This window comes from Watersipora subatra, chromosome 10 (genome assembly GCF_963576615.1).
Source record: "Watersipora subatra chromosome 10, tzWatSuba1.1, whole genome shotgun sequence".
NCBI lineage: Eukaryota > Metazoa > Bryozoa > Gymnolaemata > Cheilostomatida > Watersiporidae > Watersipora > Watersipora subatra.
Window position 1 is genome coordinate 30,450,921 of NC_088717.1, and position 15,037 is coordinate 30,465,957.

The 15,037-nt window shown below is 37.6% G+C and overlaps 1 protein-coding gene across 1 annotated transcript in view; it reads left to right on the forward strand.

Annotated features, from left to right (window-relative positions):
- LOC137406656 (cilia- and flagella-associated protein 337-like) overlaps positions 1-15,037 on the forward strand; it is a 117,891-nt gene that overhangs the window by 20,779 nt on the left and 82,075 nt on the right. Inside the window, exons 3-5 of the mRNA XM_068093263.1 lie at positions 472-593; positions 9,911-10,019; positions 10,504-10,655. Of these exons, the coding sequence (XP_067949364.1) occupies positions 472-593; positions 9,911-10,019; positions 10,504-10,655 (383 nt within the window). The remainder of the gene's footprint in view (positions 1-471; positions 594-9,910; positions 10,020-10,503; positions 10,656-15,037) is intronic.

The window sequence follows — 15,037 nt, forward strand, 5'->3', positions numbered from 1 at the left end:
AAGTAATTACATGTCTTCTGACTCGCGTAGTACTTAACAAAACTTACACAAAAAATGTTCGTTTTTATGTTGGAAATTCTCAAACAAAGATTTTAAATTTCTTCCATTATTTTAGGCTAATTTTGTAGTTTGAATCTTCGGACAACACTGTCAATATCATATAAGCCCTAAAGACCGTGGGTTATGTTGTCAACGAATAATAAAATTAAGTTACTACGCAATTGCTGGGAAAGTCGCAAAAATGTGTCTATGGCACTCGACCATAGAAAACGCATAAATGCGTCTAAGGCATCGAAAGGGTTAATGACCTTGCATTGGAAGGGGTGCTTGAAGTTGTTCCAAGTAAATATAATAGGCTTCCATAGTTTATTTTCTAGTAACTGCAGATATGTGCTAACTCACACTAAGATTGTTGAGCCATTACACCTTCTGACACGTTCCTAGGACTAATTTTCTGTGGGGTATATTTAGGATCAGCAGATTGATGCACTATTTTACAAGATAGACTGGTCGTCCGATGGCAACATCACTTGGGATGAGTTTTGTACATACATGCAGCTCGAATATGCCGAGAAAGAAGACTCATACCAAAGGTTAGGTTTGTTTGGAAATATATTTAACAACACATGTAGGCGTGTGAAAAGCAATTATTTAGTCCATAAGCTGGAAATGATCTTCCACATACAGCTTTCAATGCCTTGTATGGCTTAATCGATTAGCAGTTGGTTCAAAGACGAATCCTATGAAAGTATATACTGGCGACATATTGTTAGTGTTACCCGAGTGCATCCTCGAGTTACTAAGACCCTGCTATATGATTCTTTACAATGTTTCACGATCTTACAATTGCTTTACAATGTAGAACACAATGTTTTGGCCCTCTCCATACAACATACCGTAAAACCTTGTAAAAATTGAACGCCACCTCAAATTGAACGCCACCTCTATTTGCCCGCCTCTATTTGACCGCCGCCATGAGAGAAGGGTTGAAAAATAGAGCGCCACCCTCTACTTGAACGCCACATCCATTTGACCCCCACTTTTACTATCTTTGATCTTTATGAAGCCATAATATCAAGTTATTAGTAGAACTGTCCACAACACCGTAATAGTAATGATTCGTTTACATTAATAACAATCAACTCTGTTGTTGTTCAACTCCAAAGCTATTCGCTTTTTTGTTAAAACTCTGAAAGAAAACCATGAAATTAAGTAATAAATGTCTCAAGCTAATAGTAGATTTATGTTTAACGCGGTGTTGATACCTCGAAGTACATATGTAAAAAATGGTTTGCAAGTTTTGGACCAAAAGTTACGTTTAGCGAGCAAAGCATTTACGCCCGTTGCATTTGTGCTAAAGCCAATGAGTCAAGGTTTTGCTCTGCCAAAAATCGTTGTGACGCTAATATCGACTAGTTCAGCAGTGCAAAAGAAGAGTTGAGGTCAGATGACATTGTGGACAGTATTGGCCAACCAGAAGATGTTCGGTCAATCGAAAGCAACAATCAGAATGCAGCTATTTGAGCAAACGATGCAAATATTTACGTTTTAAAAACATTAATTTCTGTTCCTGCATGTAATAAAAGGATGGTTTGTTTATGTTACTTGTTCATACCTGTATTTGTATCATCTGATAGATTGTCATATAACCATAGATATATATATACCTAAATTGGCCAATAATAGCTATTCCCATCGGTTGCCTTGTCAGACTTAAATAGCACGACGTAATGTCACTGTATTGAACCTCACGCTTGACTGCACTGCTGTTTACAATGAATCTAATGGGAAGAAGGTAACAAAATTACATTTATTTTCACATAAAAACCTTCTTGGATACATAATCCAGTAAACTAAAGCAATTCTATGATAATATCTTATAACCACCATAGATTAAAACTATAAAAGCTATGAATTGTTGCACACAAATCATGAGCCATCAGGGCTTTATTTGCAACCCTCTCCTATCCCCATTCTCTCTTTTCCCCTTTTCCGAAGAAGAAGTGAGAAAGGAAAAAGAGAGAAGGGGAAAGGAGAGGGGGGGCAAATAGCCAACCCACCCAAAGAGCCAGACCCTGGCTAGGTCAAAGACTAATATCATGTTGAACTAAACATTACTAAGTACAGTAATACTTCAACTTACGAGTGCTCCAACGTACGAGAAACTTGAGATACGAGCCAGCCTTTAAGCAAGTTTCAGTACTAACATACGAGCCATGTTTGAGATACGAGCACATGATTCAGTTGCCAAATATGCCGAAGGTGTTTTATGAGAATAGCATCACTCTGTATTTTTCAACTACTCAGGTTTATACTTTGATACTGCATTTTTGTGCGCGATTTTCAGTGCAGAATTACACTGTATGTGAATTAAAAGTACTCTGCGTTGACTGAAAGTTTGTCAGTAAAATGAAAGATGATGCAAAGAAAAAGCAAATGATAACAGTTGATATTAAACAGAAAATTATTGAAAAATATGCGAAATGTGTATGCGTGATTGAGCTAGCTCAGCAATATGACAGAAATACATCCACAATTATCAAACAGAAGGATTATATTCAGGGCATTTAGTTCGCAAAAGGACTAACCATAGTTTCTAAACGGCGCAGTGATCTTCACGACCGCTGATGGAGAGACTGCTCAGGCATTTAATTGGATAAAAGATAAACAATTGTTTGGTGACAGCGTAACTGAAACGATGCTACGTGAAAAGGCTGGTGCTATCTATCAAAACTATAAAAATAGACATTCGGACAAGTTGGCTAGTGGTCGTGCATTAATCTTTTGTGACGACACCTGTGTTCGTCCTAATCGCAACATGTTGAAAGGGTGACAAAGGCGAACGTATTTAGATAGATTTATTTTAAGACGGCCGGCTAGTCGTGAAAGCAAAACAAAGGAAAAATTAGCTAACCAGCGAGAAACTTTAAACTACGAACGCCAAAGAAATTTTAATTACGTCAAGTTAAAAATGAAAGTTTGCTTTTAGGTTTGCTTCTGAGTTTGTCTTTTAAGACATTGATAAAATTCAAATTTATCAAAGACAACTGTTGTAAGGAAGGATAACTTATATCTCCCTCCCTCGCAAATGCTAGCATTAGCTGCTATTGTATGTATTTAATTTTACATTTTAAATAATCACATTTCCTTGTATTATTTTTTAATTGTTGCTTTTTGAAAGCATGTGGTAAATTATGACAATAACCAACATGTTCTTTCTGTTACAATATCTTGTTTTGAGTGTTTTATTTGCATTTTTAGAGTATGGAAACCAAGCAATATATATTTAATTGTTCAATATATAAATAAATTGCACCAACATGCGAGTATATTAATATACGAGCTCAGTCTCGGAACGCATTAAAGATGTAGTTGCGTCAAAATTTAAGTTGATCTTAAAAGAAAGCATTTTTTTTTCTCTATCAGTTGATATGTTGTTTGTTGTGTTACGCGATCGCATTGCCAAGATATTTGAAGATTAAAACCGAAAAAATCTGATCACCGTAAAAACGCTCAGGCCACAAAAACGTGCCCAGCCTCGCCAAAAATGATGTCACGCGTTTGGCAACCTCTCTCTATCTCTCGTATTCACATCGGCTATTTGCGATAAAAGTCTAGTCTTACGCGGCTCTATTGGCATATATCTTATTTTGTATTTGCTCGTGTTGGCTAGAATAAAATTTTAAATCCTGCTACAGATGCATTATTATGAATGTTTAAAAGGCCTCAAATAACGAAAATTGAAAGTTTGTTCTACTTACTTTCTCCAAATGTTGTGTAAACATTTGGGTACCGACTACCAATTCTACCGGTCTACGGTAATTCTGTCTAGTCACTTTATGTAAAACGCGATCTTTGTATCAGCACAGTTCTGCAGCTACCCATATAAACGATATACAGCCTCCCATAAGCCCCGCCCACATTATGTCGCCTATTACCTATTGCCTACGTACTAGTTTCTTACTACTAGCAAGCCACCTCTTTGAAAAGAATATAGACAGGGATAGAGTTTTAAGGATGAGAAGTCTGCTGCAAACTGGATTTGAACTCACATTCTCCAGTTCTGCGGACACCCATATACCATATCCGATTCACTACAATATTCTGCAAATCATGTTTTGCGTTATCTTCAACAATATTATTTTATTATATAATTTTTACAAGCAAAAATATTTTCATCTCGGCATAAAGCTTTTATTAAAAATATTCATCAAGTCGTGGCCACTCACAAAGTATTAGCTGATACAATAAGACAAATTCATCTACTGCAACAAACTCAAACAAAACATCATCCAGCACGCATTCAAGTCTTGCTTTCTCCTTTATAGCAGTTTCCACACTGACAAAGCTTCTTCGGCTGGTGGGACGACATAAACATTCTGTAATCAGTAAAACAAGTAAATGTAAACAAAGTAGATGCAATAAATATGTCATTCATAGATATGTCATTCTAAAGCGTATCTATTGACAGCTTCCAAATTGGGAGTTAAATAGATTGCGAGTGTAATTTTAAAAACGAATAAACATTTAATAAAGGCAAAAGTACGCCAAGCCAACGATTCGAAGCTTTGGTTCTGGAAATTAAAGATTTGCAATGATCAATCGATTTTACCCACTTCCTACGTGTGAAAATAATTTGTAATCATGACTCTAATTTACCAAAGAAAATTCGAAAAAAATATTATAGCTAGGTAAAACGGCAGATAAGCTATGAAACGATGATTGGAGATAGCAAAGAATTATCATTTTATTAATTAGTATATGTATTTATGACTATAAAAAATATTACATTTACTAAAGTATAGAAGACTCTAAGTTAATTTACCTCCATTCTGTCTTCTTCTGCAGCAAAACGCTGCTGACGCCTGTCAGCTTTGGCCATAGGCTGTCTACTCTAATCTTTTACTAAACGTTGCTCAGATAACTCTGAGTAGCGGTCGCTCGAACTTGAAGCCATTTTAAAACTATGTATAACTTAGTAATTGTTGAAACGCGTTGAATCAGTAACGATGAGCATGAATTCTCTAGCGATGAGAATCTTCGAGATCACAGACAACGCGTTTTACGAGTGATAACATTTATTACGGTCTATATAAAAATTTCGCGATCGTGATTGGCTAACGAAGCGACCTCATATTTATCGCTCGTGGTTTCGTTTCAGAAAACAAGCTAGTGACGTCACGAAATTGGCACCCGCTGGAACGTGAGCTTTTTAAAAGAGGGCCTCATTCAAACGCATATATCTCTGGACAGGGTTGGTCTACAAAGACAAAAATGGCATCAAATTGTAGCTGATGTTTTAGCCTTTTATGGGTCCTAATTTCATTTTTGACGCAACTACATCTTTAAGCTCGTAAGTTGAAGTATGACTGTATAAGTTTTTAGCTTTTAAGAGCTTGTAATCACCTTCTCATATATTTCACACCTACAACACAACAGAGTAAGACATGGTGAATCTTATGATGCCAAATAACTGCAATTCGAATTTTGTTGCAAGTCAACCTTTAACTTGCTTTTGCATATTGCACAAATAACTTGGTATTGTCCTTTCGTGACTGGCTTCTTAGTGGTGGCAATTAGTGCTAGCCTGGGAAAGTTTTTCACCAATCCAGCACTACTAAGCAACACTCTTGTCGCTTTCTCGCTGTGGTTGCAAACCTCAATCACCACAGGCGAAGACAAAGTCAAGCCACCCTGATTCTTACCTGTGATTAGGGAATTCGTTGCTTGGTTTACATCAATGTTGGTAACATCCACGATGCAAGTGATACAATCATTACACTTCAGCTTTGGTGACCTAGCCAGTTACATAGCCAGCTGTAAAATAATCATTCTGTCTCATTTTTTGACTTCAGACATACTTGTATACTCATCATAGTTAGTCATGTTTAGTTCAACATATTAGTCTATTTACCTAGCCAAGGTCTGGCTCTTTGAGTGGGTGGGCTATTTCCCCTCCCCTCTCCATTCCCCTTCTCTCGTTTCCCCTTCTAACTTATTCTTTGGAGAAGGGGAAAAGAGAGAATGGGGATAAGAGAGAGTTGCAAATAAAGCCATGATGGCTCATGATTTGTGTGCAACAATTCATAGCTTTTATAGTTTTAATCTATGGTGGTTATCAGATATCACAGAATTGCTTTAGTTTACTGGATTATGTATCCAAGAAGGTTTTTATGTGAAAATAAATGTAATTTTGTTACCTTCTTCCCATTAGATTCATTGTAAACAGCAGTGCAGTCAAGCGTGAGGTACAATACAGTGACGTTCCGTCGTGCTATTTAAGTCTGACAGGCTTTTTCCCTATTGGCCAATCTAGGTATATATATCTATGCATATAACTCATTAATTTGCAGATTTATAGCCTATTGTTTGATAGCATCATTGTAATCTGATCTTACAATTGGTCCACGCTCGTAACTCCTCTTCTATTTATAGCCTATTGTTTGATAGCATCATTGTAATCTGATCTTACAATTGGTCCACGCTCGTAACTCCTCTTCTATTTATAGCCTATTGTTTGATAGCATCATTGTAATCTGATCTTACAATTGGTCCACGCTCGTAACTCCTCTTCTATTGCGCATAAAACTTAGTTTTGGCTGCAGCTTGTAGCAAATATATCAATGAGTTTTTATGCAACATTGTTAATTCTAGACAGCATAAAAATATGTCTTGAAATTTAAAAGGAAATAAAAATTGAAAGCTCTAACAAATTGCAAAGCAAGGCACAGGCTATATCATAGCAGATTAATTGCAAGCAATAGATACCAACTGGTAAATAGATACATTTTATCAACTGGTAAAGATATTTCCCGGTTTTTCGCATATTTATTAAGAGTTCACTGACGAGTTGGAGGTAAGTTAGCAGATTTATTGCATCCAAAAGGTTTAATATCGCTCCACGGAAAAGAGAGGGAAAATATACATGTATTTGACATTCCCTTCACCCATAATAGAGCTAAATTTATTTTCCGAAAATTCTGACGAGCCATTTGAAAAAATACTCCGCCAGCCTCTATTTGAACGCTGCCTCCAATTGACTGCCGCTACAGAAGAAGGGCTGAAACATTAGAGGTTTTACAGTATTTTTCTCCATATATTAACAAAAAGTTTTCTCGAAATTCAATTTGGCAGTCGATGTGCTGAATACATTGGAATAATGAATATGCTAATATGCTATTCATCAAAATCCCTCCCACAATGCATGAAAGAGATACGATGCTCGATCTCTTTTTCAGTTCAGCGTTATTCGTTGTTAGTTGTAGTGAAAACGAGACTGGAAACAGATCGGTGATGAAATTTTAGCCGTTGAAAAAATTGAAGTTCAAAAAAATAGTTAAAAATACTAAAAATTAGCTTTAAGAATAGTTTAAGCAGTAAGCTAAATTTATTTCAGTTGAGTTCAACGTTTATGTCATACGTCTGCCTCAAAGGTAAGAGACCCCTGCAGTACGTACTGCACATCGTACATTGTAATGATACATTTTATTGCAGATCATAACCACTAGATATTATAAAGTTACTGTAGGTGACTAGTTACTAAGGTCAACATATTATTTTGTTGTTTTAATATGTACAGTACGTATATAAACTTTCGAAGATTTTTATGAGGGAGTGTTTGCATTAGATAATTCCTATGGGTGGCAAGACCTTTCTATACAATGTTTGCGTCTTACCATGCCAACACTGAAATGAATTAAAATCATATGGCAAGGCTTGACTCTATGTTTAGCAGTTGATCGCAGTTCCTGACTGTCACTATCACTGCGTTTCCATGACCCGCATAATTCGCAAATTAGAGCCAATCCGCAAGTTATCCGCGTCATGGAAACGGCATAAATCCGCAAGCTATCCGCATAAATTCGCAAGCTAAGCGAGTTTTGCGATCCTCAAAACTTGATCGAATCCATCGTGCTTGCGAATCATGGAAACGGTACTTGCGGCCTCTTCAGTTGGTTTCACACACTCATTCTGTAAGTGCTACTGTAATTCTTCTACAATTGCCAGTTGTGCATGATGAGTATCTGGGTTCTTCAGACATACCTCATTTGCATGCCTTGAGAAGGGAAACCAATCATAATTGTGGGATGATCATTATCTTTCTTACATTAGCAACAGTCGTGTATATAAAATCTCTGTATTACCTTATAGGCACATCATACGAATAATAAAATCTCTGCATTACCTTATAGGCACACCATACTAGTATTAGAATCCCTGTATTACCTTATAGGCACATCATACGAATAATAAAATTCCTGTATTACCTTATAGGCACATCATACGAATAATAAAATCCCTCTATTACCTTATAGGCACATCATACGAATAATAAAATCCCTGTATTACCTTATAAGCACATCATACGAATAATAAAATCCCTGTATTACCTTATAGACACATCATACGAATAATAAAATTTCTGTATTACCTTATAGGCATATCATACGAATAATAAAATCCCTGTATTACCTTATAGGCACATCATACAAATAATAAAATCCCTGTATTACCTTATAGGCACATCATACGAATAATAAAATCCCTGTATTACCTTATAAACACATCATACGAATAATAAAATCTCTGTATTACTTTATAGACACATCATACGAATAATAAAATCTCTGTATTACCTTATAGACACATCATACGAATAATAAAATCCCAGTACTACCTTATAGGCACATCATACGAATAATAAAATTCCTGTAAATTATCTAATTCATTCCAAGATCTTCCCAAACTCACCCGTTTGGTCCTTTAAAAAGGAAAAAGAGTAGACTTAACTTTTTAATCCAATGACTGTATCATAACTGCGGTATTATTGGTTTGTATCAACAACTTCTCCTTATCGCTCTCACTCGGTTTACGGTCCATGATTACAGTAAATTTACAATAACTTAAGGAGAATGCACACTTTCCATGTCAATTTACATCAAGTTTTTTTGTTATTCTAGAAAGCAGAGCATATTTTGTTTTTCTGTTATTTTAAACAGCAAGGCCTATTTTGTAAAAGGAAAGCAGTAAAGATGCTTTAAGTAAAACAAAAATATAGCTTTTCTATAACCAAATTGGTGTCTACCTATTCGTCCCGCTATCCGTTGAAAATGTCGACGGTTATGCTGAAATATAGCTTTTGACGATACTCCAACTCGTGACATTCAGGTCAGTAGATCGGCTTTGTAATATCTGCACCGGTCAATCGCCTGAATAATTGTGCAGTTGCCGGTACTTTTCTGTGCTAGACTGTCTCAACTAACTCAACTAGACTGTCAAGGTACTGGTGTGGATAATAGAGATAACACTACAATGTTTTCTCTCAATTGCGGCAAGATGAAAAGCGATATTTGAGAGCTGTAACTTTGAATTTTTCTCGTTGCACAAAAAAGTTACATGAATTCTTTACTTAATGTGGAATTTACATTGTAGGAGGCATACGTTATAGGAGGCATACATTATAGGAGGCATGCGTTATAGGAGGCATACATTATAGGAGGCATACGTTATAGGAGGCATACGTTATAGGAGGCATACATTATAGGAGACATACGTTGTAGGAGGCATATGTTATAGGAGACATATGTTATAGGAGGCATACGTTATAGGAGGCATACGTTATAGGAGACATATGTTATAGGAGACATATGTTATAGGAGGCATATGTTATAGGAGGCTTACGTTATAGGAGGCATATGTACGTCATAGCAGGCATACGTTATAGGAGGCATACATTATTGGAGGCATACGTTTTAGGAGAGTCTACTATTTGTATTGACAAAATCTATAATGGTCATAAAATACATTTTGAAGCGCTTTCATTATTTGCTGCCTTAAACCGCTTGAGTGCGTCAAGTTGAGTCAAGAGCAGCACTGCAGGTCACTATAGGTGTTCACATGTTTCTTTTAGGTCTAAAGATGTCATGTTTCACCTTCCAGCGAAGACAGAAACCATGCCTCATAGAGACACCATACTCAAGATTACAGACACCGATGGAACCTTCATAGCATGCAGCCAGGTTTGCTCTCAGTTAGTCTTTGTTCATGATGAAACTAGACAAAAATTCTAAAACCTTTGTCACGATTAGCTGTAAAGTTATTATATTTGTCTGCTGGCCGTCCGCTCTCCATGATGTCAACCTTAGATCAGATCAGTAACATTTCATGCGTTTGGTTTTGTTATTGACAGAAACAAACGGTTGCAGGAAATTTATAGTTTGTCTATTTATTGCCGTCTGATGCTAGTTTTTGATAACGAGTAGAATATTTCGGCACTGACTTTCTTCCATGAGCAACATTTGAGAATAGGATCAGCATCCTGCTGGTGCAGTATCTCTTCCTCTTCATAACTGTATGCTCATGTGTTGACATTTCAGCTGTTAAGTATCTACAATTAGATGTTTTTTACTAGTCTACCCGGATGAACCTATGAACTATGGCTGACAACCTTACATCAGCCAGTTACATTTGCTTGTGTGTAATCATATGGAATTTTAATTACAGGATGGGATTGTGTCATTCTGGGACGAGGGCTTGAGGCTAAAAAGAACGCGTAGCGTGGTTCCCAGTGACCTTGCTGTCAAACAGACCAAACAAAAATGGATTACTGACTTTTCTATTATGAGCCAGTATAACAAAATCATCATAGGAACAGGGTGCGTCCTTGTCTTAACTAATAATGCAGGTGGCAGACAAATCATCATTTTTACCTTACACTGGTCCTTTACTTCTATTCCTTCCTAAGGAAAAGTATTGGTTATTGATCTCGAGGGGTAATGGTTATTGATCTCGAACCTGAGAGAAGCCCATAAAACTGTAACTATGTGGTTTGCTAGCCTGTCTAGTGTAAAGGTACTGTTTATATTTGTCCATTGGTCTATAAAATAATACTTTTGCAGCAAGTTCACCTTTCCTTGAAAACTTTGCTAATAGCAGATTATAATTCCTCTCATATATCTTACCACGTAAGAGTTGTCTTCCCCTCATACCTATCACTAATACTGAGTTGTCTTCCGCTCATTAGCCTTACTAATGAGGAGTAGGGGATTATATTCTTACTACTGTATTCCATTCCTCACATGCTCACTAATGTGGTGCTACTTTTTTCCTACACCATTCTAAAAAGAAGATAGATTTTTTTCATAGAACTATAGATCTTACTTTCTCACTTACTTCTAATACGAAACTATTTTTTGTAACGATCATACTGATTACCTTCGGCTGATAAACTGACTGTCAGACTTTTAGTTTTTGTTGCCGAACTTGTGGACATGCTAAATCTCTCTAACTAGTAGGCTCGCCTGAATTATTTCTACTAGCTCTACCATCGGTGCTTTCTACTTGCTCTACCATCAGTGCTTTCCACTAGCTCTACCTTCAGTGCTTTCCATTAGCTCTACCATCAGTGCTTTCCACCAGCTCTACCACGAGTGCTTTCCACTAGCTCTACCATCAGTGCTTTCCACTAGCTCTACCATCAGTGCTTTCCACTAGCTCTACCATCAGTGCTTTTCACTAGCTCTACTATCAGTGCTTTCCACTAGCTCTACCATCGGTGCTTTCCACTAGCTCTACCATCGGTGCTTTTCATTAGCTTTACTATCAATGCATTCCACTAGCTCTACCATCAGTCTTTTCTATTAGCTCCACCATCTGTGCTTTCTACTTGCTCTACCATCAGTTCTTTCCACTAGCTCTACCATCAATGCTTTTCACTTGCAATACCATCAGTGCTTTCCATTAGCTCTACCATCGGTGCTTTCCACTAGCTCTACCATCAGTGCTTTCCGCTAGTTCTACCATCAGTGCTTTCCACTAGCTCTACTTTCAGTATTTTTTCACTAGATCTATCTTCAGTGCTTTCTCCTAGCTCTACCATCAGTCCTTTCTACTAGCTCCACCATCTGTGCTTTCTACTTGCTCTACCATCAGTTCTTTCCACTGGCCCTACCATCAGTTCTTTCCACTGGCCCTACCATCAATGCTTTTCACTTGCTATACCATCAGTGCTTTCCACTAGCTCTACCTTTAGTGATTTACACTAGCTCCACCATCAGCGCTTTCCATTAGCTTTACCATCGGTGCCTGCCATTAGCTCTACCATCGGTGCTTGCCATTAGCTCTACCATTGGTGCTTTTCATTAGCTTTACCATCGGTGCTTGCCATTAGCTCCACCATCAGTCCTTTCCATTAGCTCTACCATCAGTTCCTTCCACTAGTTCTACCATCAGTGCTTTCCACTAGCTCTACTATCATTGCTTTCCATTAGCTCTACTATCATTGCTTTCCACTAGCCCTACCATCAGTCCTTTCCATTAGCTTTACCATCAGTGCTTTCCACTAGCTCTACCATCAGTCCTTTCCTCAAGCTCTACCATCAATGCTTTCCACTTGCTCTACCATCAGTGCTTTCCTCTTGCTATACCATCAGTGCTTTCCTCTAGCTCTACTATCAGTGCGTTCCACTAGCTCTGCCATCAGTGATTTCCACTAGCTCTGTCTTCAGTGCCTTCCACCAGCTCTACCATCAGTGCTTTCCACTAGCTCTACCTTTAGTGATTTCCAGTAGCTCCACCTTCAGTGCGTTCCACTAGCTTTACCATCAGTGCTTTCCACTAGCTCTATTTTCAGTATTTTTTCACTAGATCTATCTTCAGTGCTTTCTCCTAGCTCTACCATCAGTGCTTTTCACTAGATCTATCTTCAGTGCTTTCTCCTAGCTCTACCTTCAGTGCTTTCCACTAGCTCTACCTTCAGTGCTTTCCATTAACTCTACCATCCGTGCTTTTCTGACCTTTTTTGCAAACTGGCTTAAGGAGTGCAAAACATTACCTTTTCAAGCTGTAAATTAAACATCTCATTTGAAACCAGAAACGTTTGATTTTTTGTGGAGCCATATCGCTGGCCTAAAGCAACAATGACTATTATTTTTTTAGTGTTTTCGTTTTTTAAACACGTTTTCAATTGCTCAAGGCTGTCAAACCTGATCACGGATGTTAGTTTAGGCTACGCTTTTAGCAAAAGATATACGATCATTTGGTATTTCTGTTATGTTCCTGTATGAGTAATAGCACAAAATGTGGTTTATTCACTCTCATAGTATGTATTGCACTGTTGCCTTCCAGACCTAGTTTATATAAGCCTGAGCTATGGCTATGTAATAAATAGCTAAACAAAAGCATTACTTGTATTGGAATATTTAGCTATATTAGAATAGATAGCGCAAAGTTAGCTTGACTTAAGCTTTATGATGGCAATCTAACACCTCCTTACTAGTCTGGAGATAATATGAACAGACGAAACGTTACGGATAAAATTGTGTTTGCTGTCTCCTTCTAGATGATCTATGTGGATTATTTGGTTCATAATCACTGAGTAGAGGATGTCTAAGATGTCTAGGATTTGGTCTCTTTGGTTGACGCACTGGTTCTTCGGGAGGTACCGGGATAGGTAGCCTCTCACTATTTTTATCTGATGTTTGAAATACATGTATATCTCCAGAGTGTAGGTCTTCTTCTGTGCTAAATCTAGGTTGTAGTTGTTCTACATGTCTTTTCCATGTAGGTCCGCGTGGCCATACTCTAACATTAACACTTCGCTGGCCGTAGACTTTAGTCACTAATGCTGGAACCCATCGAGGCTGATTAGATCTTCTAGGCCCACAGTATAACGCATAGTATGGATCTCCAGCTTGATACCTGTGAATCTTGTTTACTGTGTCATTCAGAAGCTGTGTATTTTTATATTGTTTTCCTTGAGCCAAATGGGCTGGTGATGGAATAATTGTGAAAATTTTGCATCGGATTTGCCTTTCATGTAGCAGTTGGCTTGGTGAATATCCAGTCTCTAAAGGTGTTCTTCTATAATGCATCAGGAATTCTAATAATGCTGCATTAGGTGGTAGGGTAGACTTCCTCAAAGCTTGTTTAAATGATTGCACCATTCTCTCAGCAGCTCCATTTGTTGCAAGATGATAAGGAGCTCCTGATAAATGTGTAATTCCTCTTTCTTTGCACCACTGGTGAAACTCTTCTGATTTAAAGGTAGTAGCATTGTCTGTAACTAATGTGTGTGGATAGCCAAAGTGTGAAAAATCTTGTTCTAAAAGATCAGTAGTTGATTTGGTCGATGTAGAACTGGTCCTGTGAATGCAAGGATATTTAGTGTCAGCATCTGTGAGAACTAGCCAGTTACTTCCCATAAAGTTGATAGCATGATCTAAGTGTAAACGACTCTATGGTTTCTCTGGTAGCATCCACGGATGTACATGATACTTTGAAGGCAGTCTCTGATTTTCAGCACACGATGTACACAACTTGCTTGTCTCCGCAATGTCAGCATCAATTCTAGGCCAGTATACTGCTGTGCGTGCTAGCTGCTTCATCCTTTGTATCCCAAAATGTCCGAGATGCAATATCTTCAGTACTTCTTTTTGTAAGCTGGTAGGAATTACTACTCTGTTTCCATAGAGTAGACAACCATTACACACATATAGTGAGTTTTCTAACTTTTTAAATTCTTTGATTTCAGAAGTATTTGAAGTTGCTTCCTCTCGGTGTGGCCATCCTTCTGTTGTATATCTCATGACTGTAGAGATATCAATGTCTTTAAAATATTCCTTGACTATTACTCCTGGATCTGTAGGGTTAAGTTGAGCTCCAATAGTTTTAATAGTGCAAATGATGTCTACGTCAGCATCGTCTTCCTCTCTGTCAAACTCAACATCTGGTCCAACAGGTAGCCGACTAAGAGCATCTGCATTCCCATGTTTGTTAGTCTTTCTATATTCAATTTCATATTCATATTGACTGAGTAAGAAAGCCCATCTTGCTAGTCGGTTAGCAGCAGGTGCAGGAGTTCCTTTGTTAGGTGCAAACATAGATGTCAATGCTCGATGGTCAGTAACGATGGTGAATTTTCTGCCATAAAGAAGTTGGTGAAACTTCTTCAACGCAAATATGATAGCTAGTGCCTCTTTTCGAATCTGACCATATTTTTTTTGGGTCGCCGTCAATGTTTTAAAAGCATGCATAATAG